The sequence below is a fragment of the Panulirus ornatus genome, chromosome 34, assembly GCF_036320965.1.
Source record: "Panulirus ornatus isolate Po-2019 chromosome 34, ASM3632096v1, whole genome shotgun sequence".
NCBI classification, from domain to species: domain Eukaryota; kingdom Metazoa; phylum Arthropoda; class Malacostraca; order Decapoda; family Palinuridae; genus Panulirus; species Panulirus ornatus.
In genome coordinates, this window is record NC_092257.1 from 16,860,312 (window position 1) to 16,887,143 (window position 26,832).

The following is a 26,832-nucleotide window of genomic DNA, read 5'->3' on the forward strand; positions in this document are numbered from 1 at the left end:
AAATTCTTGTATAATGAATGGTTGATAGCAGCATAGTGTTTAAGAATAGTGTTTTATTGCAAGGGTTTGGAGTTTCATACGTCAGTTGATCGTGCGTCTGGCAGGCTTGTAATGTCAGCTGATAAGGCATAAACAAGGCGCCAGAGACAAAGCCGAACTTGTTGCTTTAATCATATGTAAGTTCTGTAGGTTCATGGGGTTGATTTTTATCCTGTGCTATTGAATAATGTTAACTGGAAGGGATGTGATGAGTTAGGATACTGTGAAGTACAGAATAAGTGAAACACTTCTAGAAATCAACATGACCAAAGGAAGCCTTACTTCCCAGAACCCCGACAATGCTTTAACGGCCATGTCATGGTGGTGTTTGCTTTCAGATGCTAGGTTAGTTCACTGACTGTATTTGCTGTATTGCCTAAGTGTGTTTTCTCTGTGTCACACGCAACTAGTACGACGAAAGGAAGATCACATTGTTATTGCTGTATGTTGAAAAGGACCAATGATGCCTTTCAAAAGCACTTTTTGATGCCAAGTGCAGTACCCTGTGATTTTGCCAAGGTATCACGTAACAGAGAAGGTTGTGCATTATGAACTCAAGAAAGAATGGGGACACTAGGACAGAAAGGTTATTTTGCATATCTTGTAAAATTGCTGAACCCAAAGGCTAATCTCTTGTTAGCAGGGTGTTAAGGGAGCGTTTGATGCATTAAAAGCTTTAGTCTTTCATTTTTTTTTTAGTTCAGATAGTGGCTTTACTCTTAAGCGCCTTGATGAGAGTTGCATGTGGTATGGGAAATCTCGACTTTAAATAATGAGGCTGATTCTAATGGAGGGGTAAAAGAAATTGGAGGAATGCCATCCAGAACTGAATTGACAGTTTTAACACCAAGGGTCATATTTTGAGGTATATTGGTCAACTCCAGTTGCTTTTGAGAGGAGTCTGGTATAAAGACTGTTTATGAAAGAGCAAAAGATTCCTTGTGCTTTTCGAAAGAATCTCAATTCGTCTGTTTCTGAAATGAGAGAAAAACAGGTTAGAACACAGTGAAAGGTTCACAGTATTTTTCTTGTGGGTCAGGTTTTAAGTGGCAGACATCGTGATAATGTTGTAGGAATCTTTGATCACTGCACATGGCTAGTGATTAATTCTTAAAAGCCCTCAGAAAGGAAGAAAGTTGATAATGATATGGACAGAAACGTCATTTATTTTGTTTCCCATAATAAAATGAAAGATATGCATTTAAAACAACCACAGTGCTAAAGATATGACAATCACCCTTCCAAAATACACTATCACATGCCATACTTTTCATGAAAGTGTCTGTTTTACCATTTTTCCAGCTGGATAGCTCATCCATCTCTCAGGAAGATGTCAGATCAGGCTGTACCGCTGAGCTCTGGGTACCATATGCCACTCTTAGGCCTTGGATGCTGGCAGGTGAGTTGTCTTCACCAGTTTCAACTGTCTTACAGAGCTGTTACAGTGTCATGATCAGTCAAGCATTTAACACTTCGGTACACAGGGTGGTGAACTTTCCCTAAATCTCAAGGTGAACAAAACACACAGAGTCTGCTGTCGGCCACTCTTAGATGTTTATGATAATTATTGATTTTTGTAATGTTGGGTTTCATATTACTTTGTCTTTTATTACTTGCTTTTGTTTGTAAATGATTTTTTTCCTATATCATTTAATCCTAATGGTATGTCTTATACTGATAACATCAGTACATCACATTTGTTGAGATATGAATATTTGCGATGATTACTAATAGGTGATGCTGGTTTTGAGATATGAATATTTACGATGATTACTAATAGGTGATGCTGGTTTTGGTCTTACATTGTGCATTTTACATGTTTTGTTCGTATTTGATTACTGTATAATATGTACATTGCAATTTCTTGAAAAATCTTAGAAACAAAAGTTGTTCCTTAGATACAATGATGCTCCAGGAAAACAGCACTAATACATTACTAACACTTAAAGTCCTTGTCACATATTACAGGAAAATTGTGGGAAGAGTAATATCTCACAAACAGTCAAATATTTACTATGAAAATGAAAATTTTGCACTCCCTACTTTCTCCTTTATTAAGGGCTCCAATTTTGTCGTCCCAAGTAGAAATCATTATGACATTTGAATCTCTGATGATTATGTAGTTATCAGGCAAGTAAGGAGATTGCATGCTTATTTCGTTTCTTCATGGGTCTCTAGTGAACAAGGTAGAGACTACAAACACTTCAAAACAGCATTAACATTTCATTTCTTCTGAAATCCCCATTAAGCTACATTAAGGGAATGAGGGTGAATTATGATTCTGTAGCAACAATTGCTCAGTCTACAGTCATCTATAAGGGAAGTAAAGGCAGTAAATCACTCTGTATTGAAAAATCTGTTCTTCCCACAGTCACCTCCAGGGGAAGTAGAGTTGGCAGTAGAGGCAGCCTTGGATGCTGGCTACAGACACATCGACACTGCCTTCATCTACCAGAATGAGGAGGCTGTTGGATTTGGCCTCCACAAATGGCTCCAGAAGACTGGTACAAAGAGGAGTGAAGTCTTCGTTGTCACAAAGGTGTCACAGTCAGTTTCATAATTAAATTGTTTTAGGGCTGTCCTGTGAAAATATATAGAAACAATAAGATAAGGGTCATACAAATGTAAAAAGTAAGTTTTTTTCAGTTTTACTGCAATCATGAAGCAGACTTATCATATCTTTGATTGCTAAATGATGAACATCTCTAAGATTTGGAGGGTAGATCTTGACTTTTATATGACAATAACTGTATGAAGCTCTGCAATTAATGAAAGTGAGTACTTGTGTCAGCTCCAGGAAATGTTTTCAAATATTGAAATGTTAAAACTTTTCTATGAATTTCAAAAATTTATCTCATCTTGCGTGATTGTAAGAAAGATTGATTTGATTTGTCTACTAAAAACATCTCATAAACTTTCAGCTACCCATGATTGGCATGTATAGCAGTGGAGTGGAGAAGTTTCTGAAGAAGTCATTAGCAATGCTCAAACTTGATTATGTCGACCTCTATCTGATTCATATGCCTGTTGGCATGAAGGTGCTGTAGCTTTACATTATGTTAATATATTTATTTAATTTATTATACTTTGTCGCTGTCTCCCGTGTTTGCGAGGTAGTGCCAGGAAACAGACCAAAGAATGGCCCATCCATTCATATACACTTATATTTATACATAAACACCCATATACGTACATATAAATACATATACATACCAACATAATATGTACATATTATACATACACATACACACATGTTTACATATATACACATGTACATATTCATGCTTGCCTTCGTCCATTCCTGTCGCTACCCTGCCCCACAGGAAACAGCATTAGTGTGTAATTATGTTAATATATAATTACATTTGTTGTCTGTTGAAGAAAAGAAGCCATTGAAATAAAAGAGAAAGAGCTTAGGAGGTATGGCAGAACCCTCAGGGACACAACTGTCAATAGGGACATGGAGATGTAAGTTTATCAACGGTTGCAGAGATAGACTGGCCAGAGAGGAAGCTAGATATTAGAGAACAGAGTAAGGGAGAAAAGCCAAAAGAGGGGAGCTACATTTTATTCTGATTCCACACCCTGTTAAATGTTTTTAGTATGTCAGAGGCAACAACACATGATTTCTTAAAATCTATTAGATGATGATCAGAAGAAATTAGTAAGATAGAAAAGGATATCATCAGTAGATCTTGCTTGAGAAAGGACTTTTTAAGATGCTTAAGGCAATGGGAATCAAGATGAGACGTGGAGGCTTTGAAAATATTGGTATTTAGAGCAAAAGAACAACAATTTAAAGGATTTTTTGGGGGGTTGGTTGTACCAATGCATGTTTTCAAAAGAAGGAAAAGTTTTGATTTTTAAGGAGAAGCAGAAAAGATGTGCAAGCAAATGCATTGATTCAGAGAGACATTCCTTCAGAGCACAAGGGGGATTCCACATGGATTTTATGCCTTGATAATATCCAACAAACAAGTAATGAAGGTACTTTGTCAGAGGATTGGATGGATATAAGAATTGTACATTTGCACACAGGAAAATATATGAGATATAAGTGTATGTATATACATGTGTATGTGGGTAGGTTGGGCCATTCTTTCGTATGTTTCCTTGCGCTACCTCACTAACGCGGGAGACAGCGACAAAGCAAAATAGATATAAGTGTAAAAGTTTTAAAGGAATTGTCCTTTTAAATGAAAGATGCAAGATGTAAGACAGAGAAGGGATTCAGAGAATGTAAGAGGTTGCATGTGGTAAAGCGAAAGATGAGTTTGGAAGAAATTTGGGAGGGTGTGGATTTGTGGATGAAATAATCACCATGAAAGTCGTACCTAAAAAGATCATGTAATGCAAGAGATGTTGTATACAGTTTAAAGATTTAACTTTTTAACATGAATGTGGCATCTTTAGTAAAATATATAAGTTTCTAACATGGCTCTGGCCTCTTGGTTCTGGATGAAAGGCATGATTTTCACAAGCTCAAAGCCAATTTTTGTGGTTATCAACATTTTGGGTACTTCCAGGGAACTGAAACTAAGCTGATATTTTCCACCTCTCTTGAATATTTACTAGATATTCTTTCTTCAGAGCCTGATCTTTGATTTTCCTTTCCCCTTAGGGCAAGCATGACCAGGATATCTTTCCAGTAAATGATGATGGGATGCTCAACGTTGATTATGCAACAGATATCATTACTGTGTGGAAGGTTGGTCTTACTTTATGTACCTCACAAGTGAATATTTACATTAATATGGTTCTTAGAATGGAAGTTTCCTTGTTTTGAGGGAATGTTGTCTGATTGTGTGGTCATGAAAGGATAGTTATATATGAAATAATGTTATCTTGATATTGAAAGTTTCACATTCATCAAAATTCTTCATAGGATACTTGAACATTTTGTTATACTCTTGTGTATTTCTGCAAATGCTTTGACCTCTTCAAGATAAGTGTAGTGCAGAACTCTGTCTATCTTTAAAAGATGGCATTTTCCTTTGTGATATGTAACTGAATATTGATTGCTTGAAAAGTGGTGTTGGCATTTGTGGCATATATATGTGTGTGTGCGAGTCTTTAGTTCGTGCAGAACACACTGGCCATCTGTCTATATTTAAAAGATGGCATTTTCATTTGTGATATGTATTGATTGCTTGAAAAGTGGTGTTGGCATTTATGACATATATGCGTGTGTGAGTCTTTAGTTAATGCAGAACCCTCTGTGTATCTGTCTATCTTTAAAAGATGGCATTTTCATTTGTGGTTTGTAACTGAGTATTGATTGCTTGAAAAGTGGTGTTGGCATTTCTGGCATATATATGTGTGTGTGAGTCTTTAGTTGTAATGTGTGTTGCCAGTTAGATTAAAAAAAAAAAGGGGGGGGGATGTGATGGCTGGAGTGGCAATTCTCTTACAAAAATGGAATAAGGGGAAATTCAGATCCTAGACCCAAAGGAACAGAGATGGCCTGAGCCAAAACACCTACTCAGATAGGTAAAAGAGGTTGAGTTCACATGTAAAGTTTGCATCCATGAAGGTAAGACAGCATCAGTGTTCTGTGAACTCTCCAACTTTCAAAAATAAGTAAATTCAATCCTTACCACTTCCTGCTTTTTTAAATTTTCTTACATTGAAGTGTACGGGATGGTATAACTTTTGTTTTCACAGGAGATGGAGAAGATGGTGGACATGGGGCTGACCAAATCTATTGGGGTGTCCAACTATAGTATTAAGCAACTAAAGAAGACTAATGCAATTGCTAGAATCCAGCCATCTGTCCATCAGGTAGGGCTAAGCCTGGCTCTGTTTTGTGATGAATACCAGATTTGAATGGCATTTACAATCTTTCAATAATTAATTTTTACTGATAATATATACCTACCCGCATTTCCCACTTTTATTAGGGTAGCAACAAGAACAAACAAACAGTGGCCTAATTTGCATGCAACCATCTTTGGCTTTCATGTATATTGCACCAAAATCAAAACCCATCATTAAAAGCCAAGCCCCACAAATCACCACAGATAATCTCCTCTTCATAAGCTTTGGTTCAGCCACCACACAACACCATATACTACATCTACCCAGTTCATTCTCCCCAAAGCATGCCGCTTGCCTTCTGGAATGTTCAAGCCTCGGTAACCCTTCTGTCTCAGTTTCTGTCTTCCCACTTGCTCCCTCCACTTTTAACACAAAATAACTGTTGAAGTCTTGATACAATTACATATAAGCTGCATCAGGCCACCCAAGCATCCAGTAGGTATAAGACCAGACTCACTTGACTAGGATGCATAAATTTGGATCATACCCATTTATCCAGCAGTCCTTCTTAAGTACAAATTAGGACTTCATCTCAGAACACATTTGTTCAACACATATAACTGTTTATATGATGCTAAATTACATAATATCACTTCAGCATATACTGATGCCCTCCTGTTTATCCCAAAGCCATTCCATTTATCTAAACTCACATTCTCTGTTACAGGTGGAACTAAATGTCTACTTCCAGCAGCAGGAGATGCAAGAATTCTGTCATGCTCACAATATCATCCTCACTGCCTATGCCCCACTGGGCTCCCCTGGCAGGGAGAGGTAGGTCATAGTTCATTATCTGTCTTCATGTGAAGGTGGGTCATATATGGTCATGTATCAGTAGTCATCCTCATTGTAATGCAAGAGAGGGCTCAGTATCTGTTCTCATGGTGAGTTGATCAAAATTACTAATGGATTTATTGGTAGTGTTGATTTATTCAAAAAGAATATTACTGCCATTATAACATAATTCGAGGGGATTCAGCTTGTTTCAAAATGTGCAACAAATTGAAGACTTGAAGGAAAATGTATTGAACCTGAAAACCCAGTTATTAAATCTTCAAGAATAGCATGGAAACATACTGAAAATTAATTAGAAAAATATTAGAGCCATGCTAAGAGGCTAGAAAGACTACTTATTGTACTACCAGGAGAAATAAGAAACATTTGGAACAATTACAGAAACATTTAAAAGAAGACTTATGTGGTTGAAATCAGTCTTAGATGAACCCAGAATTGATAATTATGCATTGCAGCTGGCAGTAGATAGGAATAGTTCTATTCATCAAGCAATACAAGTGGTGAGCACTTCACACCAGTCCAGCCATTTTGGCCAGATGTCGTAGTAGGTAGATTTTCTTTCTATTTCTGCAAACAAATGAGATTGGTGTGATACTTCTGTTTACCAAAAGTTGTTGAATTCTTTGCTGTATTATTTACTCCATGTGGATTTCACCTAAATGAGATTGATGTGATATATCCATTCACTAACATCTTTACTGCTTTGGCTGTGTGTAAATGAGATTGGTGTGATGCTTTCATTCACTGACAGTTGTTGAAATCTTTGGCTCTAAAATTTCACTGGCCCCAGAAGTTGCCTCGATATAGTTTCCAGTTTTTGTGAAGGGTAATTTTTGTTTTCTTTAGTGAATATCAATGGTAGTCTCTCTCTCAATTAAAAACATCAAGATTTTTCAAGATGTAAATGATTAATTAAGTATGTTTTGTTTTTTTCCATATTTTTGTCAGTAATGAGTCATTGCCAAGGCTGCTAGAGGACCCCATCGTGAATCTGGTGGCTGAGCGACATGGCATCACCCCTGCCCAGGTCCTCATTCGTTTCCTTATCCAGCAGAATATCACAACCATCCCTAAATCCATCAACCCTGAGCGTATCAAGATTAATGGAGATGTAAGTCTTTTGCATCTAACATGTGGAAACATTAATTGCTGTATAGGATGAAAGAGTGTTACCTTTAGTTTGGAATCATCTTATCTTTTGACATATAAAAAACATTTTCTAAAACAATACTTCATGGAAAAACTACGTAACCAACTAGTGACTTTTCCTTATCTGGATATTGCTTAGCTTACTCCTGATTTATTTAAAGATAAAACTGATAAGTTTCCTATGTAGCTGTTAATGTCATATATACACTTTTGTCAACTCTCACTCACTCTCTCTGTATGTCCAAACCATTTCAGCACACCCTGTTTGACTTTCTCAACTATGTTTGTGTGAGGAGTATGGCTTCTGATAAGTATATGTCTGGTTGGTTAGATGGAGTTTAAGACTAAGTTTGGAGGGTAGTTGTTTAGTGCTTGTCAGGTTATTTCAGGGTGTATGTGTTCCATCACTGTTAAATTTTTAGGAGATAAGGGGATCTGTGAGTAAAGGTTGCTGAATTATGAGGCAAGGATAAGCTTTTTATTTCTATACGAGGGTTGATGGTTAGTTATGGAGTGGTTTGGATGGGAGAGGTTAAATAATAGAACTGAGTGACAAGCATGTTGAGGTGGGACTGTAGTAAGAGAATCTTTTGTTTCATTATATAGGTGATGAGTGTTTTTTTGTTGCTTGGAATTTGTTTGGAGAAGTACTTTACATGTAACTATGTGAGACATAGATGTACAGAGAAAATTTTCAGGCACCCTGCTGCATAAGTGAAGATGTAATGGTTGAATCCTGATTTTGGCAGTCAGTCCACAGTCAAACCAGCTGTTCATCCACCCCTAGGGATTGGTCAATAGAATAGGGACCTGACTCAAGCTAGGGTATATATTTATTTATTTATTGGAATGAATAAAGGCAGACAGTATGAATTATGTACATGTGTATATATGTATGTCTGTGTGTATATATATGTATACATTGAGATGTATAGGTATGTATATTTGCCTGTGTGGACGTGTATGTATATACATGTGTATGTGGGTGGGTGGGGCCATTCTTTCGTCTGTTTCCTTGCGCTACCTCGCTGATGCGGGAGACAGCAACAAAGCAAAATATATATATATATATATTCTTTTTCTTTTTCTTTTAAACTATTTGCCATTTCCCGCGTTAGCGAGGTAGCGTTAAGAACAGAGGACTGGGCCTTTTTTGGAATACCCTCACCTGGCCCCCTCTGTTCCTTCTTTTGGAAAATTAAAAAAAAAAAAAAAAAAAAAAACGAGAGGGGAGGATTTCCAGCCCCCCGCTCCCTCCCCTTTTAGTCGCCTTCTACGACACACAGGGAATACGTGGGAAATATTCTTAATCCCCTATCCCCAGGGATAGGGGATTGTATTGTCTTTGTATTACCATCAATAACACTTCACTCTAAATCCCTTGGCCTGATTTGCTATTCTATAACTGACAATTTCCTCCTGATGAATTTATAATGTTTTGGATTACTTCCTGCTAAGTCAACAATATTTTTTTCAAAGTTTTACTGTACATATTTCCTTATCCTACTATATCTGTTCATGGTAATATTATCCCATAGATGTGCTGGCTGGCTAAATGGAGTGGCACCAATATTTTTGTTATAGCATATCTTGAAGCTGCTTTGGTTTCTGATATCTTTTATTGCACTACTCCCTCTTTCTTAACATTTCCTCTGTATTTTTAGCTAAGGTTACCCATGTTCCTACTCCTTCATTGTAAATTTTACATAACTTCTCTCCCCTGCAGAAACAGTTGTCTACCCTTTCATTTCAAACTTCTTACCCAGTTTAAATCATCATCATTGGTGCTGTCTTTAAGTATGTTAATTCACCAGTAACAAAATGCTAAAGAAAAGAAATCTCTTTTCGAAGTACCTTTTCTCTAGGATGCTAGTACTGCTGCTGCTGAAGTATACTCAGCTTGTCAGTCTCCCTTCCTCATTCATACCACATACCCATATCCAAACTACAATTAAAGCCTTATGTGGACAGAAATCAGCCATGTGACCGAAATAGTCAGAATATAATTCGAGAATCCACAAACTACACATGTCGGGAACACAACAGTGCCTGTAAAGACAGTATTATCATAGCTACCAATTGTGGATGTTAACCTTCATGACTCCTTGAAAGAGTTGTGGTGCAGGGATCTACTAAACCAAAGTACATCTATGTCTGAAAATATTAGGACACATGCTATCCACAAAGCTAATGCATGACTACAGGAAACCTATAATCAAACACCAAAAGTTTTGACTACATTAAAAAAAGAGTACAACAGAGGAAGGACCCCAACTCCTTCATGTGTCTATTTTCTCATCTATGCTTAGTGGACAGTCAATCCCTTCTTGGAAAGAAATTGGAGTATGAAATCTGAGGAAAAAATAAATAAATTTTCCTACAGGAACCAGTTTTCATTTATATATATATATATATATATATATATATTTTTTTTTTTTTTTTTTTTTTTTTTTATACTTTGTCGCTGTCTCCCGCGTTTGCGAGGTAGCGCAAGGAAACAGACGAAAGAAATGGCCCAACCCCCCCCCCATACACATGTATATACATACGTCCACACACGCAAATATACATACCTACATAGCTTTCCATGGTTTACCCCAGACGCTTCACATGCCTTGATTCAATCCACTGACAACACGTCAACCCCGGTGTACCACATCGCTCCAATTCACTCTATTCCTTGCCCTCCTTTCACCCTCCTGCATGTTCAGGCCCCGATCACACAAAATCTTTTTCACTCCATCTTTCCACCTCCAATTTGGTCTCCCTCTTCTCCTCGTTCCCTCCACCTCCGACACATATATTCTCTTGGTCAATCTTTCCTCACTCATTCTCTCCATGTGCCCAAACCATTTCAAAACACCCTCTTCTGCTCTCTCAACCATGCTCTTTTTATTTCCACACATCTCTCTTACCCTTACGTTACTTACTCGATCAAACCACCTCACACCACACATTGTCCTCAAATATCTCATTTCCAGCGCATCCATCCTCCTGCGCACAACTCTATCCATAGCCCACGCCTCGCAACCATACAACATTGTTGGAACCACTATTCCTTCAAACATACCCATTTTTGCTTTCCGAGATAATGTTCTCGACTTCCACACATTCTTCAAGGCTCCCAGAATTTTCGCCCCCTCCCCCACCCTATGATCCACTTCCGCTTCCATGGTTCCATCCGCTGCCAGATCCACTCCCAGATATCTAAAACACTTCACTTCCTCCAGTTTTTCTCCATTCAAACTCACCTCCCAGTTGACTTGACCCTCAACCCTACTGTACCTAATAACCTTGCTCTTATTCACATTTACTCTTAACTTTCTTCTTTCACACACTTTACCAAACTCAGTCACCAGCTTCTGCAGTTTCTCACATGAATCAGCCACCAGCGCTGTATCATCAGCGAACAACAACTGACTCACTTCCCAAGCTCTCTCATCCCAACAGACTTCATACTTGCCCCTCTTTCCAAAACTCTTGCATTCACCTCCCTAACAACCCCATCCATAAACAAATTAAACAACCATGGAGACATCACACACCCCTGCCGCAAACCTACATTCACTGAGAACCAATCACTTTCCTCTCTTCCTACACGTACACATGCCTTACATCCTTGATAAAAACTTTTCACTGCTTCTAACAACTTTCCTCCCACACCATATATTTTTAATACCTTCCACAGAGCATCTCTATCACCTCTATCATATGCCTTCTCCAGATCCATATATATATATATATATATATATATATATATATATATATATATATATATATATATATATATTATATTTATATATTATACTTTGTCGCTGTCTCCCGCGTTTGCGAGGTAGCGCAAGGAAACAGACGAAAGAAATGGCCCAACCCCCCCATACACATGTATATACATACGTCCACACACGCAAATATACATACCTACACAGCTTTCCATGGTTTACCCCAGACGCTTCACATGCCTTGATTCAATCCACTGACAGCACGTCAACCCTGGTACACCACATCGCTCCAATTCACTCTATTCCTTGCCCTCCTTTCACCCTCCTGCATGTTCAGGCCCCGATCACACAAAATCTTTTTCACTCCATCTTTCCAAATCCAATTTGGTCTCCCTCTTCTCCTCGTTCCCTCCACCTCCGACACATATATCCTCTTGGTCAATCTTTCCTCACTCATTCTCTCCATGTGCCCAAACCACTTCAAAACACCCTCTTCTGCTCTCTCAACCATGCTCTTTTTATTTCCACACATCTCTCTTACTCTTACGTTACTCACTCGATCAAACCACCTCACACCACACATTGTCCTCAAACATCTCATTTCCAGCACATCCATCCTCCTGCGCACAACTCTATCCATAGCCCACGCCTCGCAACCATACAACATTGTTGGAACCACTATTCCTTCAAACATACCCATTTTTGCTTTCCGAGATAATGTTCTCGACTTCCACACATTCTTCAAGGCCCCCAGAATTTTCGCCCCCTCCCCCACCCTATGATCCACTTCCGCTTCCATGGTTCCATCCGCTGCCAGATCCACTCCCAGATATCTAAAACACTTCACTTCCTCCAGTTTTTCTCCATTCAAACTCACCTCCCAATTGACTTGACCCTCAACACTACTGTACCTAATAACCTTGCTCTTATTCACATTTACTCTTAACTTTCTTCTTCCACACACTTTACCAAACTCAGTCACCAGCTTCTGCAGTTTCTCACATGAATCAGCCACCAGTGCTGTATCATCAGCGAACAACAACTGACTCACTTCCCAAGATCTCTCATCCCCAACAGACTTCATACTTGCCCCTCTTTCCAAAACTCTTGCATTTACCTCCCTAACAACCCCATCCATAAACAAATTAAACAACCATGGAGACATCACACACCCCTGCCGCAAACCTACATTCACTGAGAACCAATCACTTTCCTCTCTTCCTACCCGTACACATGCCTTACATCCTCGATAAAAACTTTTCACTGCTTCTAACAACTTTCCTCCCACACCATATATTTTTAATACGTTCCACAGAGCATCTCTATCAACTCTATCATATGCCTTCTCCAGATCCATAAATGCTACATACAAATCCATTTGCTTTTCTAAGTATTTCTCATATACATATATATATGTATGGGAACTTCAGTGAAGGGCACAAATGGGGAGGTGATAACAAGTAGTGGTGATGTGACAAGGAGATGGAGTGAGTATTTTGAAGGTTTGTTGAATGTGTTTGATGATAGAGTGGCAGATATAGGGTGTTTTGGTCAAGGTGGTGTGTAAAGTGAGAGGGTTAGGGAAAATGATTTGGTAAACAGAGAAGAGGTAGTAAAAGCTTTGCAGAAGATGAAAGCCGGCAAGGCAGCAGGTTTGGATGGTATTGCAGTGGAATTTATTAAAAAAGGGGGTGACTGTATTATTGACTGGTTGGTAAGGTTATTTAATGTATGTATGACTAATGGTGAGGTGCCCGAGGATTGGCGGAATGCGTGCATAGTGCCATTGTACAAAGGCAAAGGGGATAAGAGTGAGTGCTCAAATTACAGAGGTATAAGTTTGTTGAGTATTCCTGGTAAATTATATGGGAGGGTATTGATTGAGAGGGTGAAGGCATGTACAGAGCATCAGATTGGGGAAGAGCAGTGTGGTTTCAGAAGTGGTAGAGGATGTGTGGATCAGGTGTTTGCTTTGAAGAATGTATGTGAGAAATACTTAGAAAAGCAAATGGATTTGTATGTAGCATTTATGGATCTGGAGAAGGCATATGATAGAGTTGATAGAGATGCTCTGTGGATGGTATTAAGAATATATGGTGTGGGAGGCAAGTTGTTAGAAGCAGTGAAAAGTTTTTATCGAGGATGTAAGGCATGTGTACGTGTAGGAAGAGAGGAAAGTGATTGGTTCTCAGTGAATGTAGGTTTGCGGCAGGGGTGTGTGATGTCTCCATGGTTGTTTAATTTGTTTATGGATGGGGTTGTTAGGGAGGTGAATGCAAGAGTTTTGGAAAGAGGGGCAAGTATGAAGTCTGTTGGGGATGAGAGAGCTTGGGAAGTGAGTCGGTTGTTGTTCGCTGATGATACAGCACTGGTGGCTGATTCATGTGAGAAACTGCAGAAGCTGGTGACTGAGTTTGGTAAAGTGTGTGAAAGAAGAAAGTTAAGAGTAAATGTGAATAAGAGCAAGGTAATTAGGTACAGTAGGGTTGAGGGTCAAGTCAATTGGGAGGTAAGTTTGAATGGAGAAAAACTGGAGGAAGTAAAGTGTTTTAGATATCTGGGAGTGGATCTGGCAGCGAATGGAACCATGGAAGCGGAAGTGGATCATAGGGTGGGGGAGGGGGCGAAAATCCTGGGAGCCTTGAAGAATGTGTGGAAGTCGAGAACATTATCTCAGAAAGCAAAAATGGGTATGTTTGAAGGAATAGTGGTTCCAACAATGTTGTATGGTTGCGAGGCGTGGGCTATGGATAGAGTTGTGCGCAGGAGGGTGGATGTGCTGGAAATGAGATGTTTGAGGACAATGTGTGGTGTGAGGTGGTTTGATCGAGTAAGTAACGTAAGGGTAAGAGAGATGTGTGGAAATAAAAAGAGAGTGGTTGAGAGAGCAGAAGAGGGTGTTTTGAAATGGTTTGGGCACATGGAGAGAATGAGTGAGGAAAGATTGACCAAGAGGATATATGTGTCGGAGGTGGAGGGAACGAGGAGAAGTGGGAGACCAAATTGGAGGTGGAAAGATGGAGTGAAAAAGATTTTGTGTGATCAGGGCCTGAACATGTAGGAGGGTGAAAGGGGGGCAAGGAATAGAGTGAATTGGATCGATGTGGTATACCGGGGTTGACGTGCTGTCAGTGGATTGAATCAGGGCATGTGAAGCGTCTGGGGTAAACCATGGAAAGCTGTGTAGGTATGTATATTTGCGTGTGTGGACGTATGTATATACATGTGTATGGGGGTGGGTTGGGTCATTTCTTTTGTCTGTTTCCTTGCGCTACCTCGCAAACGCGGGAGACAGCGACAAAGCCTTGAAAAATGTGTGGAAGTCGAGAACATTATCTCGGAAAGCAAAAATGGGTATGTTTGAAGGAATAGTGGTTCCAACAATGTTGTATGGTTGCGAGGCGTGGGCTATGGATAGAGTTGTGCGCAGGAGGATGGATGTGCTGGAAATGAGATGTTTGAGGACAATGTGTGGTGTGAGGTGGTTTGATCGAGTAAGTAACGTAAGGGTAAGAGAGATGTGTGGAAATAAAAAGAGCGTGGTTGAGAGAGCAGAAGAGGGTGTTTTGAAATGGTTTGGGCACATGGAGAGAATGAGTGAGGAAAGATTGACCAAGAGGATATATGTGTCGGAGGTGGAGGGAACGAGGAGAAGAGGGAGACCAAATTGGAGGTGGAAAGATGGAGTGAAAAAGATTTTGTGTGATCGGGGCCTGAACATGCAGGAGGGTGAAAGGAGGGCAAGGAATAGAGTGAATTGGAGCGATGTGGTATACAGGGGTTGACGTGCTGTCAGTGGATTGAATCAAGGCATGTGAAGCGTCTGGGGTAAACCATGGAAAGCTGTGTAGGTATGTATATTTGCGTGTGTGGACGTGTGTATGTACGTGTGTATGGGGGTTGGGCCATTTCTTTCGTCTGTTTCCTCGCGCTACCTCGCAAACGCGGGAGACAGCGACAAAGTATAAAAAAAAAAAAAAAAAAAAAAAAAAAAAAAAAAAATATATATATATATATATATATATATATATATATATATATATATATATATGGGAGAAAGAATACTTCCCACGTATTCCCTGCCTGTCGCAGAAGGCGACTAAAAGGGAAGGGAGCGGGGGGCTGCAAATCCTCCCCTCTCGTTTTTTTTTTTTTTTTTATTTTCCAAAAGAAGGAACAGAGAAGAGGGCCAGGTGAGGATATTCCCTCAAAGGCCCAGTCCTCTGTTCTTAACGCTACCTCGCTATCACGGGAAATGGCGAATAGTATGAAAAAAAAATATATATATATATATATATATATATATATATATATATATATATATATATACATAATTGCTGTTTCCTGCATCAGCGAGGTAGCACCAGGAAACAGATGAAGAATGGCCCATCCACTCATATACACATAAATATACATAAATGCCCAAATACATACATATACATAAATGCCCAAATCCATACATATACATACACACTCACAGACATATACATTTATGCACATGTACATATTCATACCTGCTTTCCTTCATCCATTCCTGTCACTACCCCGCCACACAGGAAACAGCATTGCTAGCGCCCCCTGTCTCATCTAACATAAAAAGCAGTGCACAGAGATAGACATGGGTTCTACTTGAAGTTATTAATTACATTTATAATTTGTAATACCTGCACACAGAATTTCTGTAATAGAATGTGTTATTGCATCATATGGTAGGTGTGGAAATTCAGCTTATCAGAACTGGAGATGACAGCCCTGAAGACCCTGGATAGAGGGAAGTCTGGCCGATCCTTCATCATTTCTACTTTCAAAGGGTACGTATCTTCATCTGGCTGTCTGTCTTCTCTACCCATTAATCCTGCAGGACATCCCTCTTTTCCTCACAGTCCACACTGAAAATACTGTCATAGGTAAATGCCATCACAGACACATTATTACACCCTGACACTACACAAAAAGCAACATATATGCAACATTACCTCATACAGTTAGGAGATTGGTTTGCCTCCATAATTTCTGCATCCCAAAGAAACCCATTGTCACCCTTTTAATCCCTATAAAACTTGAATACAACCTGCACTCTCCCATAACCCTGAGTGACCGATCACTTCCACTTAACAGAACCTCCTGTGCCAGGAATTATGTATGATACATGAGAAAATCACATTTCACATCATCAAAAAGTTCAGAAACAAATTATTCACCCTTAGAACCTTTATTAGCACCAGCTTGACAAGTAAAAGAATCCCTTAGTATCCTTAAACAATTCATCCACTCTAACCTAAACTGTGCCTCACCTGCTTGGTAATCCACCTTGTCAAAGCAAATATATAAGCTGCAAACCACAGAAAGCTTAAAAACCATGTATACAGTGCAATAAAAATCTTCTCAATACAAATCTTACCACATTATGTTCAGCAATCACTTCTTTACAACAGCACTAGACCCTTTCCATCCAACCCTCTCCATAACTAACCACCAAACCCCAGGTAGAAATAAAAAACTTACCCCTGCTTCACACTTCAACATCCTCTACTCACAAATTCCCCAACCCCCATCAAAAACAGCAACTGACAAAACACATGCACATTTAAATGATCCTACATGCACTAATCAGACTACCCTAACTCATCATAAACACCACCCCATCAAACATACACCTATCCAAAACCACACTCCCCTTGATATATACATGTTAAACTTTCTCTGCTTCAGACACCTCCCATTCCTACAACATTACAAACACCAGTTCACCATATTGCAAGACCATCATGCATATAATGCAACCACCAAAATGAAGACACTGAAAACTTATAACTCGCCTGCCCTGCTCTTTCCTCACTTAACTACAGACACAAACTACATGACCTGTGGTCCTGGCCATTGGACATGGACAGCTTCCTGAGTGCTGCAGGAGTCCCATAGACATGCCACTTGCGATGCTAGACAGTGGAAGTTCTCTTATAATGCCAGAGATACAAACACTTCTCCAGATTGAAATATAATAGTTCTTTTGTCATGCCATTGATGCACACTTTACACCCTGGAATCTTATAGTCTTCTCATAATGCCACAGACACATGATATTACATTCTGGTAATCATGTAGTAGGTCTAGAGACATAAAATTGCAAGTTATTGCATGGAATCTCTCTTCTTTTGGAATGACGAAGATGCACGAGTTACATGTTGGACACTGGAATTCATGTTGTTACCTCAAAGAAACCCACAGTAACAGCCAGTCCTTACAAATTTAGGCCTTTAATTCCATAGTCGTTCTTTACTTTGATTACAAGGATGTGCTGTACTATGCATCTCCCCACACACATCCTCTTTGGGACCTCATACCAGGTATGTAGGTATTGGTTCAGTTTCAGTCACTTAACTGTGCCTTAAGTTGAAGCATGTAAAACCATGAAGCTTAATGGGGGCTACCTCCATTGTTAAGGAGCAGGTGCCTCCAGGATACCTAATCCCTTCTTCACTTTCAAAACAGGTTGCAGCATTATTGGACCTATCTATAGGAAATGAGTACAGTTGCCACCACACCTTCGGTTATGACCGTACAAGCACACTTATCTTCGAGTAGACCTCAGTGATATTAGATCAGGAGCTGTCACCCAAACCTTTTTGAATGCACACTGAAGGCCCCATGCCAACTCACCTTTCCAACATGACAGTTACTGTACATAAAGAACCTCATCACACCCTCAGCTTCAGAACATAAATATATACCAATGCAGTGTACTAGTGTTGTGTTTAATGATTTGCCCTACAAGGGCTTCAGGTTAGATTATTCTGAATATGTATGAATTTTTCAGCAATTTTTTTCTTCATTTCATTCATTTTGGAGCAAGTGATTGCATTATAATGTGCTTTTCTTCATATACTGCCACTTCACACTTTCTGTGCTATAAATATTAATCATCGAAATGATTGTAGATAGTGAATGATTTAAAATGGAAAATATGGGAAATCAGTTACTTGCCTTTTGTGCCATTAGAAAGAGGCGAAAGTTTTCTCTTCCTAGGCTATATAAAGTGAAATTATATTTTATTACAGATTGACTCTTCTTAGGCTATTAAAAAGTGAAATTATATTTTATTACAGAATGGCTGATCATCCTGAATGTCCCTTTTGAGATGCGGCCGATACTATGACCTTCCTCACCATAGCATGCATATTATCCTGTCAGAGTAAAGATATTACAATTATATTAGTTTCATTACCTTCAGGGTATATCTTATGACACTATAAATTACAATTATATTAGTTTCATTACCTTCAGGGTATATCTTATGACACTATAAATAAATATTACGGTTCTCTGTATGTAAATGTGCTACTTCACATTCAGCCTTGTAAGTTCATATTAATTCATTGTGAAATTAAGTCATTGAATGCCGAGGTTACCAAAAAAAGATAATAGATTCCGCATTACACTTTACAGCTTTATCAAGATTTGCTCCAGGGAAAGACAAAAGTTGACCCATAATTTAGATCTGGCCCTTTAATCCTGGGCTGTCAACTTTGCTATCTCTCTCTACATAAAAACAATGAGATCTTCAAGTAATGGTTCTCATTATGAAATGAGAGAAATACACGTAAGTTTTCACCTAAAGTTCCCCAGTGTTAAGGGTTAAAAGATGTAATAATGCCTGTGAGGACAGTAGGAATCTCGCTGACGTAAACCAAAAGAAAGAGGGATGAGAAGGTGATGCTAGGCTGTAGTTATATTTATAACATGAGGGCTGTAGTGTTACTCTTCAACCTCTATTTACTGGGATACTGCTCAACATTCATACCCTTTAATGGATGCAGCAAGGCTGGCCCCAGCTGGACAAAACCTGCGTTTGCTGTTAGAAAACCTGACCTAAAGGTCTTTGAACCTGACCTAAAGGTCTTTGAACCTGACCAAAGAATTGGCCGATGGAATAACATCAAATTACGAACCGGTGACTGGTTACTGATGAAGCTGCAGGGACAGCTATAAGAAAAGCATCATTACAGTAGTAAGAATAAACTCGTGATACGCCCATCCAATATGTGGCACCAAAGCACATCTTGATCTTTGGCCCACAATCATAATCCCGGTGAGGCCTCTGATAATACAGGAACGGTGGCGGTTACATCCGTGATGGGTCAGACTAGGTAAACGAGAGGGGTGACTTTGAAATTTCACCTCGCCTCACCACACCAGATGCTTTCTTGAATATCTTGCTTGCATTCTACGGCTTGGCGTGTCCGTATACCTCCAGGGTCCTACCCAACACCAGTAGCCCTCTGTACCATGAACGTGCAGTGCAACAAACTCCACCACGGTAAACTACAGTCACCCGTGTGAATGTTCTTAACCTGACCTCCCGCCATCCTCTGTCATTGAAAATCTAGCCACTTTAGGCATCAGTTTTCATCGCGATGAAAAGAATAAAGTGGGGAGTCTTCCAATGATGCATCCCTAGCATCACTCCAAAAGCCCTTGTAGTTCTCAAGCATCGTCTATGTGGGATTCCTGTGATATTGGCAACATTAATAACTGCATAAAGAGCCCTGGCCATATGGTAGCCTTCCACAACCCATTCCCAAATCTTGATGGCTCGCCTTGCAGGTGTCATGTGCAATGATTCATGAACCTTATCATGCGTCACTACCATGTCACCAACCACTTAACTATGGATAATATATATATATATATATATATATATATATATATATATATATATATATATATATATATAAAGCTCCACAAATCCATCTGAAAACGTCTCAAGCCACCAATCATGGAACAAATGGCAATGGTTCCTCCACCCGCATCAAAACCACGGAACAGTCGCCTTCTCTTGTATTACAACCATATACCGTTCCAGTCCATATCTGTATTACAAATACGGGACATTCACAACGCCTTCTTCCCCCTGCATCACAACGACGGGACCCAACTAAGTATTGTCTTTCTCGTTGTGTATCTGCCGCACAACCACGGGTCCTTGGCAACTGCTTCCTCCCAGGACCAACAAGGAATCTTGTGTCAGGACCATTATCCTCCTGCGGCACAACCGCAGAACATCAGCAAGGCCTTCCTCTAAGAGCACAACTCATGAACTTTGACCCCAACTGGTCCTATTGTAACTCTTGCATCTATACCTGGCTACCAAGAGATCAGGTAACGACTCATCCCTGCTGTGGCAAGCCTTATCTCTATTCTCACTTCAGCTGGGGCAGTAGCTGTTAAAGATCTGTTGCTCTTATATTCTAAGAAATATCAATATATCATTGTTGTGTTACCCTTTATTATGTATCCCTTACATTCCTCATAGTAATTAGACACGTGCAATCACAATTCTAGGGCGTTACACTGTGTAGAGTTAAATAAACATGAATATATGGTTTGCTGTAGATGAATTGTTTGTTAAACAAATTTCAATGTTCAGCAATAATATTTAAGCCTGGTTTATATATCAATCATCGAGATTAATAAGAAAAAAAAAACTAATATATACCACAAACTAACTCTGAAATGTAATTATCTCAATCAAACCCACAAAGCCAACTCCATTTTCTGTTATTCACTTTAGGTTGTTTATGTCAGAGGTCAAGGGGCATCAGGTAAAATTTTCATTCTCTTCATGTGCTACAAAAAGTTCTAAAATTAGTTTGTAAAGCAAACCTAATTAGATATACAGTTTCTTAGATAACATGTGAGAGCAGGGAAAATTATCATAAATACATCCTAAATCATATCTATCTATCTATATATATATATATATATATATATATATATATATATATATATATATATATATATATATATATATATATATATATAAAAGGATGTACAAGAATGAAGTATTAAGCCTTTACAGTAGTCAATATCGATATATATATATATATATATATATATATATATATATATATATATATATATATATATATATATATATATATAGAGGATTCATGTATGCTGATATTAGATTTATGTCAATATATTCATGTAAGCGTTGATTAATTTAGGAGGAAAATGTAGGTATTACGTCGGCTGTCTTATTTTCATACATATCCTATCAGTCACATCATCATGATTTTCATTGTATACAATGTAATCAATTATACTCGAAATTAAACTTTTCATTTGTTTGTATTTTTGTTTTGGCAATAGATTGGAATAAAGTTTGAAAATAGTCACAATATGGAGTATTTTACGATAGAAAATGTATGTCCATATCCTTAAGTATATGAGTCCATGAAATAAACCTAAAACACATATTTCTAAAAATCAAGTATTTCAATTCTGTCAAATTGTCTAATGTGGGAAAAGAATATTTCAGTCTATTTGGACTGAACATTGGTTATTATAGTCGAATGCTTTCGGTTTGTTTTGGACCTTGTTAGTTGCCGCCACCCATCAGCTGTACTCTGGTGTCCTCTCACAGTAATTTTGGGTGGCATTCAAACGATGTAAACTTCTTCGTATGTGTCTCTGGAATACATATTACAGCATTTATGTAACATGAAAGTTGCAGAAAAAACGCGAAACACAAAATATTGAGTACCGAGGTAAGATCACTTGTGATGGAAGTGATTGTATTGATTATTAATAGAAGTGGTAGTTTAGTGATATATATATATATATATATATATATATATATATATATATATATATATATATATATATGTATATATATATATGCAAAATTCATTTGCTCCACTCAAAACTGCGCCTCACCAGGATGTTCATCCTCCATGTCAAACGCAAAAATAATAAAGCTATAAACAGCATAAAACAGAGCAATCAGGACTTTTATCGAATGCTTAGCTGCTATAAACATTCAACATTTGCACAACAACAGCAAAAACTACTTCTCACCCAATTTCTTCTCAACATGCATGACACTCTGTTCTTTGCAATAGCACTATACCCATCCCTCACAAACCACTCTGTAACCAAGCAACAACTTCTTTAGAGTAATCAAAAGGCTTACGCTTGATTTAAACTCAAGTGGCCTGTACTCACAAATCCACCTTCCTCCACCGTACATGATATTGACACAAGATATATGCACCTGGTGAATGAAAAAATGAAAATTATTGGAAGGACACAAACACTGTCATTCTGTGATGGGACACAGTGAAAGACCTCAAAGTAATAATGTATGATGATCTTATGCTCAGTGAACAAAACAGACAGTTGCCTCTTCCAAAAAGATGGTAAAATGGATCCTCATGGTACTTATAAACTATGAAATCTACCAAAATTTAGAAAGTTATGTTGTTTAGAGTAGCTGAGGTTTTGCAAAGGTTAATTTGGTTATGTGGTTAGGTTATGTTGTGTAGTGCTTACCACCATACTGTAGGGAAGTATGTCATCACGTCATTAAAGTGGAGATCGCAAAGCAAAATCGTAGGAATACGCATTGAAAAGCATTAATCGACTAAGTCTCCTTAAGTATTAAAGGTGCATTTTGTAACTATGCTGCAAACATCATGGATGACACTCTTTAAGGGATTAATACTCCCATGTGAAGAATACTGCAGTCTGTTAACATCACTGTGCAAGGTGAACAAAATTGCAGACTTAGAAGGTGTTCAAAGATTTTTCAAAGCCCATGCTAATGCAGTAAAAAATTGAACCGTTGGGTATGAGTGAAATTAATGAGGCTGTACTTTCAAGAGAGTACAGAGGTGATATCCCTCTCTGAGAGAGGTACATCAACCTTTCAATTTGAAAATCCTACAAGGCATAGAAGACTGTAAATTTGGGTGTGACAAAACCTGTAAATATGCTAGAATATACCTGAACAAAGTTTGATGTAGAATAGAAAAAATTAATCCCCAGCCAGAGAAAAAGAATATATTATTTTACCTTAGAGTTTTCACTTTGTCAATCTCCAAACCTCTGAAATGTGTTTCAATTCAGAAATAGTAGTAAAGAAGAGATAAAATTTTCATATACAGTGAAAGAACAATATATATGAATGATAAAACAACCAAGAATGAGTGATATAGGCTTCAACTGAACCAGGAAGATACAAACTTGTGGTGGGAATGCAATGGTAAGACAGTGGAAAGTTGGAAACAGCCTGATGTTAACATGTCTTCCCTGATAGTATTATCACCTCATTTATAGTGTTTTGATGCACCACATTGTATTTATCAGCAAAAACTCCGTATTTCATTGCTTTTGAAGATTTTTATGTGCTGGTAGTTTCATTGTGATGTGTTGTGCTTTATATATGTATTTATTTGTTAGATTATCATCATTACTGACTTCATCCCATTTCTATGATTGCTACTGTTGTTATTGATTGATGAGACAATAATTAGTTGCTTGAATGATTGTTTATTCAAGCTCAAATTATACACAGAAAACAAAACAAAAAGATCTACAATCTGATAAAATGAAGACATATCTGTCCACCTTGATTATTAGAATGGCATGGGTATATGTATGTTTTGCTCTTGTAGAGGATTGAGTACTTATGTATGTTTGTTTTAGATACCATTGATGTTAAACTGTATTCTTCAATGTGTTTATGGGCTTCTGTGGAGTGATAGACTATGGGGTTGTGTATTTTGTTCTTGTTTTTAATATTAGCTAAGACAGCATGAGCAACATGAAGATAGTGATCAAACATCCTGCCAGCTACCCCTTTCAGCACATTTGCATCCAAAAGTCTCTCTTTTACTGATTGCTTGATTAATATATAATCCAGTAATGGCTGCTGACCATCTCTCTTGCTAACTTGTGTAGGTCTCATTCACCATTCCTTTTTCAGGACACAGTTCCACAAGCTGTTCACCATTTCCTTTCACAATACTGAATATCCCATGTCCCCAAATTATACCTTCAATTGCCACATTACTTGCCTTTATTCAGATCACCCATCACTAATACCCAGTCTCTTACATCAAAACTGTTGACACTCCCACTCACCTGCTCCCAAAACTTGCTCCTCTTGAATTTTCCTCTCATGGCCAGGTGCATAAGCACTGCTTATACCCTTTTCTCACCATCCACTTTCAGTTTTACCCTCATCAGTCTAGAATATTTTTCCTTACATTCTTTCACATTCTCCCACAGCTCCTGTTTCAGGAGTAGTGCTACCCTTTCCTTACCTCTTGTTCTCTCACCAACCCCTGACTTTACTCCTAAGACTTTTCCAAACCATTCTTCCCTTGAGCTTTGATTTACTCAGAGCCAGAACATTCAGGTTCTCATCATGGTTTCATACACACATTTAGAGGTTAGAAAAAATTAAGCAGGGGAGCATGGGAGGTGTTTAGAGAAGCACTGCTGGCATGTGCAAGAGATGCATGTGGCATCCAAAGATGGGAGATGGGCAGATTAGAAATAGTAGTGAGTGGTGAGATGAAAAATTAAAGTTGGTAGTGAAAGAGAAAACAGAGGCACTTGGGTGCTACTTACAGGGAAGGAGTGCAAATGATTGGGGATGTATAAGAAAAAATAAGTGTTCAAAAGAAAGGAGCAGGATTGAATAAAAGGGCAAATGAGAGTTGGGATGAGTGAGTATGAGTAAACTTTAAGAAGAATAAGATGTTTTGGAAGGAGATTAACGATGTGCAAACAGCAAGAGAACAAATGGGAATATTAGTGAAGAGGTCAAAAGGGGAAGTGGTAACAATTTGTGATGAAGTGAGGAGATGGAGTGAGTATTTTGAAGGACTGTTGAATGTGTTTGATGAAAGGATGGCAGATGTAGGGTGATTGGGTTTGGATGGAATGCAAAGTGAGAGAGTTTTGGAGTGTGGTTTGATGAAGAGAGAAGTGGTGGTGAAGTCCTTGCATGAGATAAAATGTGGCAAGACAGCTGGAGTGGATGGTATTACAGTTAGATTTATTAAGAAAGAGGGTGACTTTGTTGTTGATTGGTTGGTAAGGATTTTCAGTGTTTGTATGGATCATGGCAAAGTGCCTAAGGATTGGCATAATACATGTATAGTGCCATTACATAAAGGCAAAGGGGATAAAGGTAAGTGTTCAAACTACAGAGGTGTAAGTTTGTTGAGTGTATCTGCTTAGTTGTGTAGATGGATATTGATTAAGAGGGTGAAGGCAGGTACAAAGCATGAGATTGGGTAGGAGCAATGTGATTTTCAGAACTGGTACTGGATGTATGGATCAGATGTTTGCTTTAGATGATATGTGTGAGAAATACTTAGAGAAACAGAGGTGTATATGGCATTTATGGATGTGGAGAAAGTACCTGATAGTGTTGATAAAGATGCATGTGGAAGTTCTTATGACTATACAGTGTGGGGAGGAAAGCTGTTAGCAGTTAGATATGATATATCTCTCAAGACTCCTCACACCCAAAATGCAATTTCTATACTGAAGACACTGAACACTTGCAACTTCCACTTTGAAGACACTGAACACTTGTTCCCAAACTGTCCTTCACCCAACTCACACACACATAACCACACTCTGTGACTTGTAGTCCTGCTTGGTGAATATGGCTGGTTTCCTGAATGCTCTGGGAGCTCCTCAGAAGGGGTGCCTGAGGCAGGAAGGTAAAGAATTGTATATTTGTATATAACAACTAATCTGGCTTTTGCTATAATGTTTGATTTAATTGATCCTGACTGCTTGATGGTTATGATACCAGAAATGGAATACTTTTATAAATGGCATAATTTTAGAGATATATGTATATTCATAAATCTTTCATTATAGTAACCACAAAAATATTTGAATTCTGTTGTTTTACTTATAGCAATATTGCTTTAGCAGGAGGACCTGAACATTGATGTTTTAGTGGAGTTAGCATGGAACAAGAAAAGTAGTGCAGAGTTGTGATTTTTGATCCTCTCTGTACCTAGGGAAGGTCTCTTTGAATACTGATTGAATATTTTCAAGAACTTAAGATAATTAAGGTAAGGAAGTCATGTAATCATACGGGGTTTTGTTTCTCATGTTCTGTGCCTTGTACTATTTCATGCATTTTTCTTAGATACATAAGAAGTGGTTAACATTAGGTTTATGAAGCAGTGTTAGAAGAAACCATTATCTTTTTTGTCTTCTCTGCTGTTTTGTCCTATGTGCAGTGAGATATTTCTCTCCAGGTTGGTCTGTCCTGTGAGCTGTGAGAGTTACCAGAGGCAATGATAGGAAGCTATGAAACAAAATGTTTAAGAAGAATGTAAAGAAATATCGGTGTGGTGTATGGGTTGTGGATGGTTGGAATAGTTTAAGCAAGGAGGCTGTAAATGCTGGTAACTAAAAGAGATTTAAAAGTCTTCTTGAATGTGCAGAAAGAACAAGACAGCCCCAAGATTGTAAGCCTCTTTCCTCTTAA

General features: G+C 38.4%; 2 protein-coding genes across 10 annotated transcripts in view; both read left to right on the forward strand.

The window, feature by feature from the left end:
• Positions 1 to 53: 53 nt before the first annotated feature.
• LOC139759950 (aldo-keto reductase family 1 member B1-like) lies at positions 54 to 18,732 on the forward strand. Of its 2 annotated transcripts, none has more exons than XM_071682619.1 (10): positions 54 to 176; positions 1,342 to 1,438; positions 2,411 to 2,578; positions 2,961 to 3,077; positions 4,661 to 4,747; positions 5,704 to 5,820; positions 6,524 to 6,630; positions 7,600 to 7,762; positions 16,236 to 16,333; positions 18,629 to 18,732. In XM_071682619.1, the coding sequence occupies exons 2-10, from the start codon at positions 1,370 to 1,372 to the stop codon at positions 18,657 to 18,659; spliced, it is 957 nt and encodes a 318-aa protein (XP_071538720.1). In that variant the 5' UTR covers positions 54 to 176; positions 1,342 to 1,369; the 3' UTR covers positions 18,660 to 18,732. The 2 variants fall into 2 exon arrangements, with proteins under 2 accessions (XP_071538720.1, XP_071538719.1); XM_071682618.1 differs by lacking the exon at positions 54 to 176 and adding an exon at positions 287 to 384.
• A 3,147-nt stretch (positions 18,733 to 21,879) lies between these two features.
• Fbw5 (F-box and WD repeat domain containing 5) overlaps positions 21,880 to 26,832 on the forward strand; it is a 72,047-nt gene continuing 67,094 nt past the window's right edge. For 3 of the 8 annotated variants that reach the window (XM_071682621.1, XM_071682620.1, XM_071682627.1), the window contains exons 1-2: positions 21,881 to 22,072; positions 26,265 to 26,410. The gene's annotated coding sequence lies outside the window, so the exon portion shown is untranslated. Of the gene's footprint in view, positions 22,073 to 23,549; positions 23,569 to 26,250; positions 26,411 to 26,832 lie in introns of those variants that run through there. The other 5 variants (XM_071682625.1, XM_071682623.1, XM_071682622.1 and 2 more) reach the window with 5 other exon arrangements.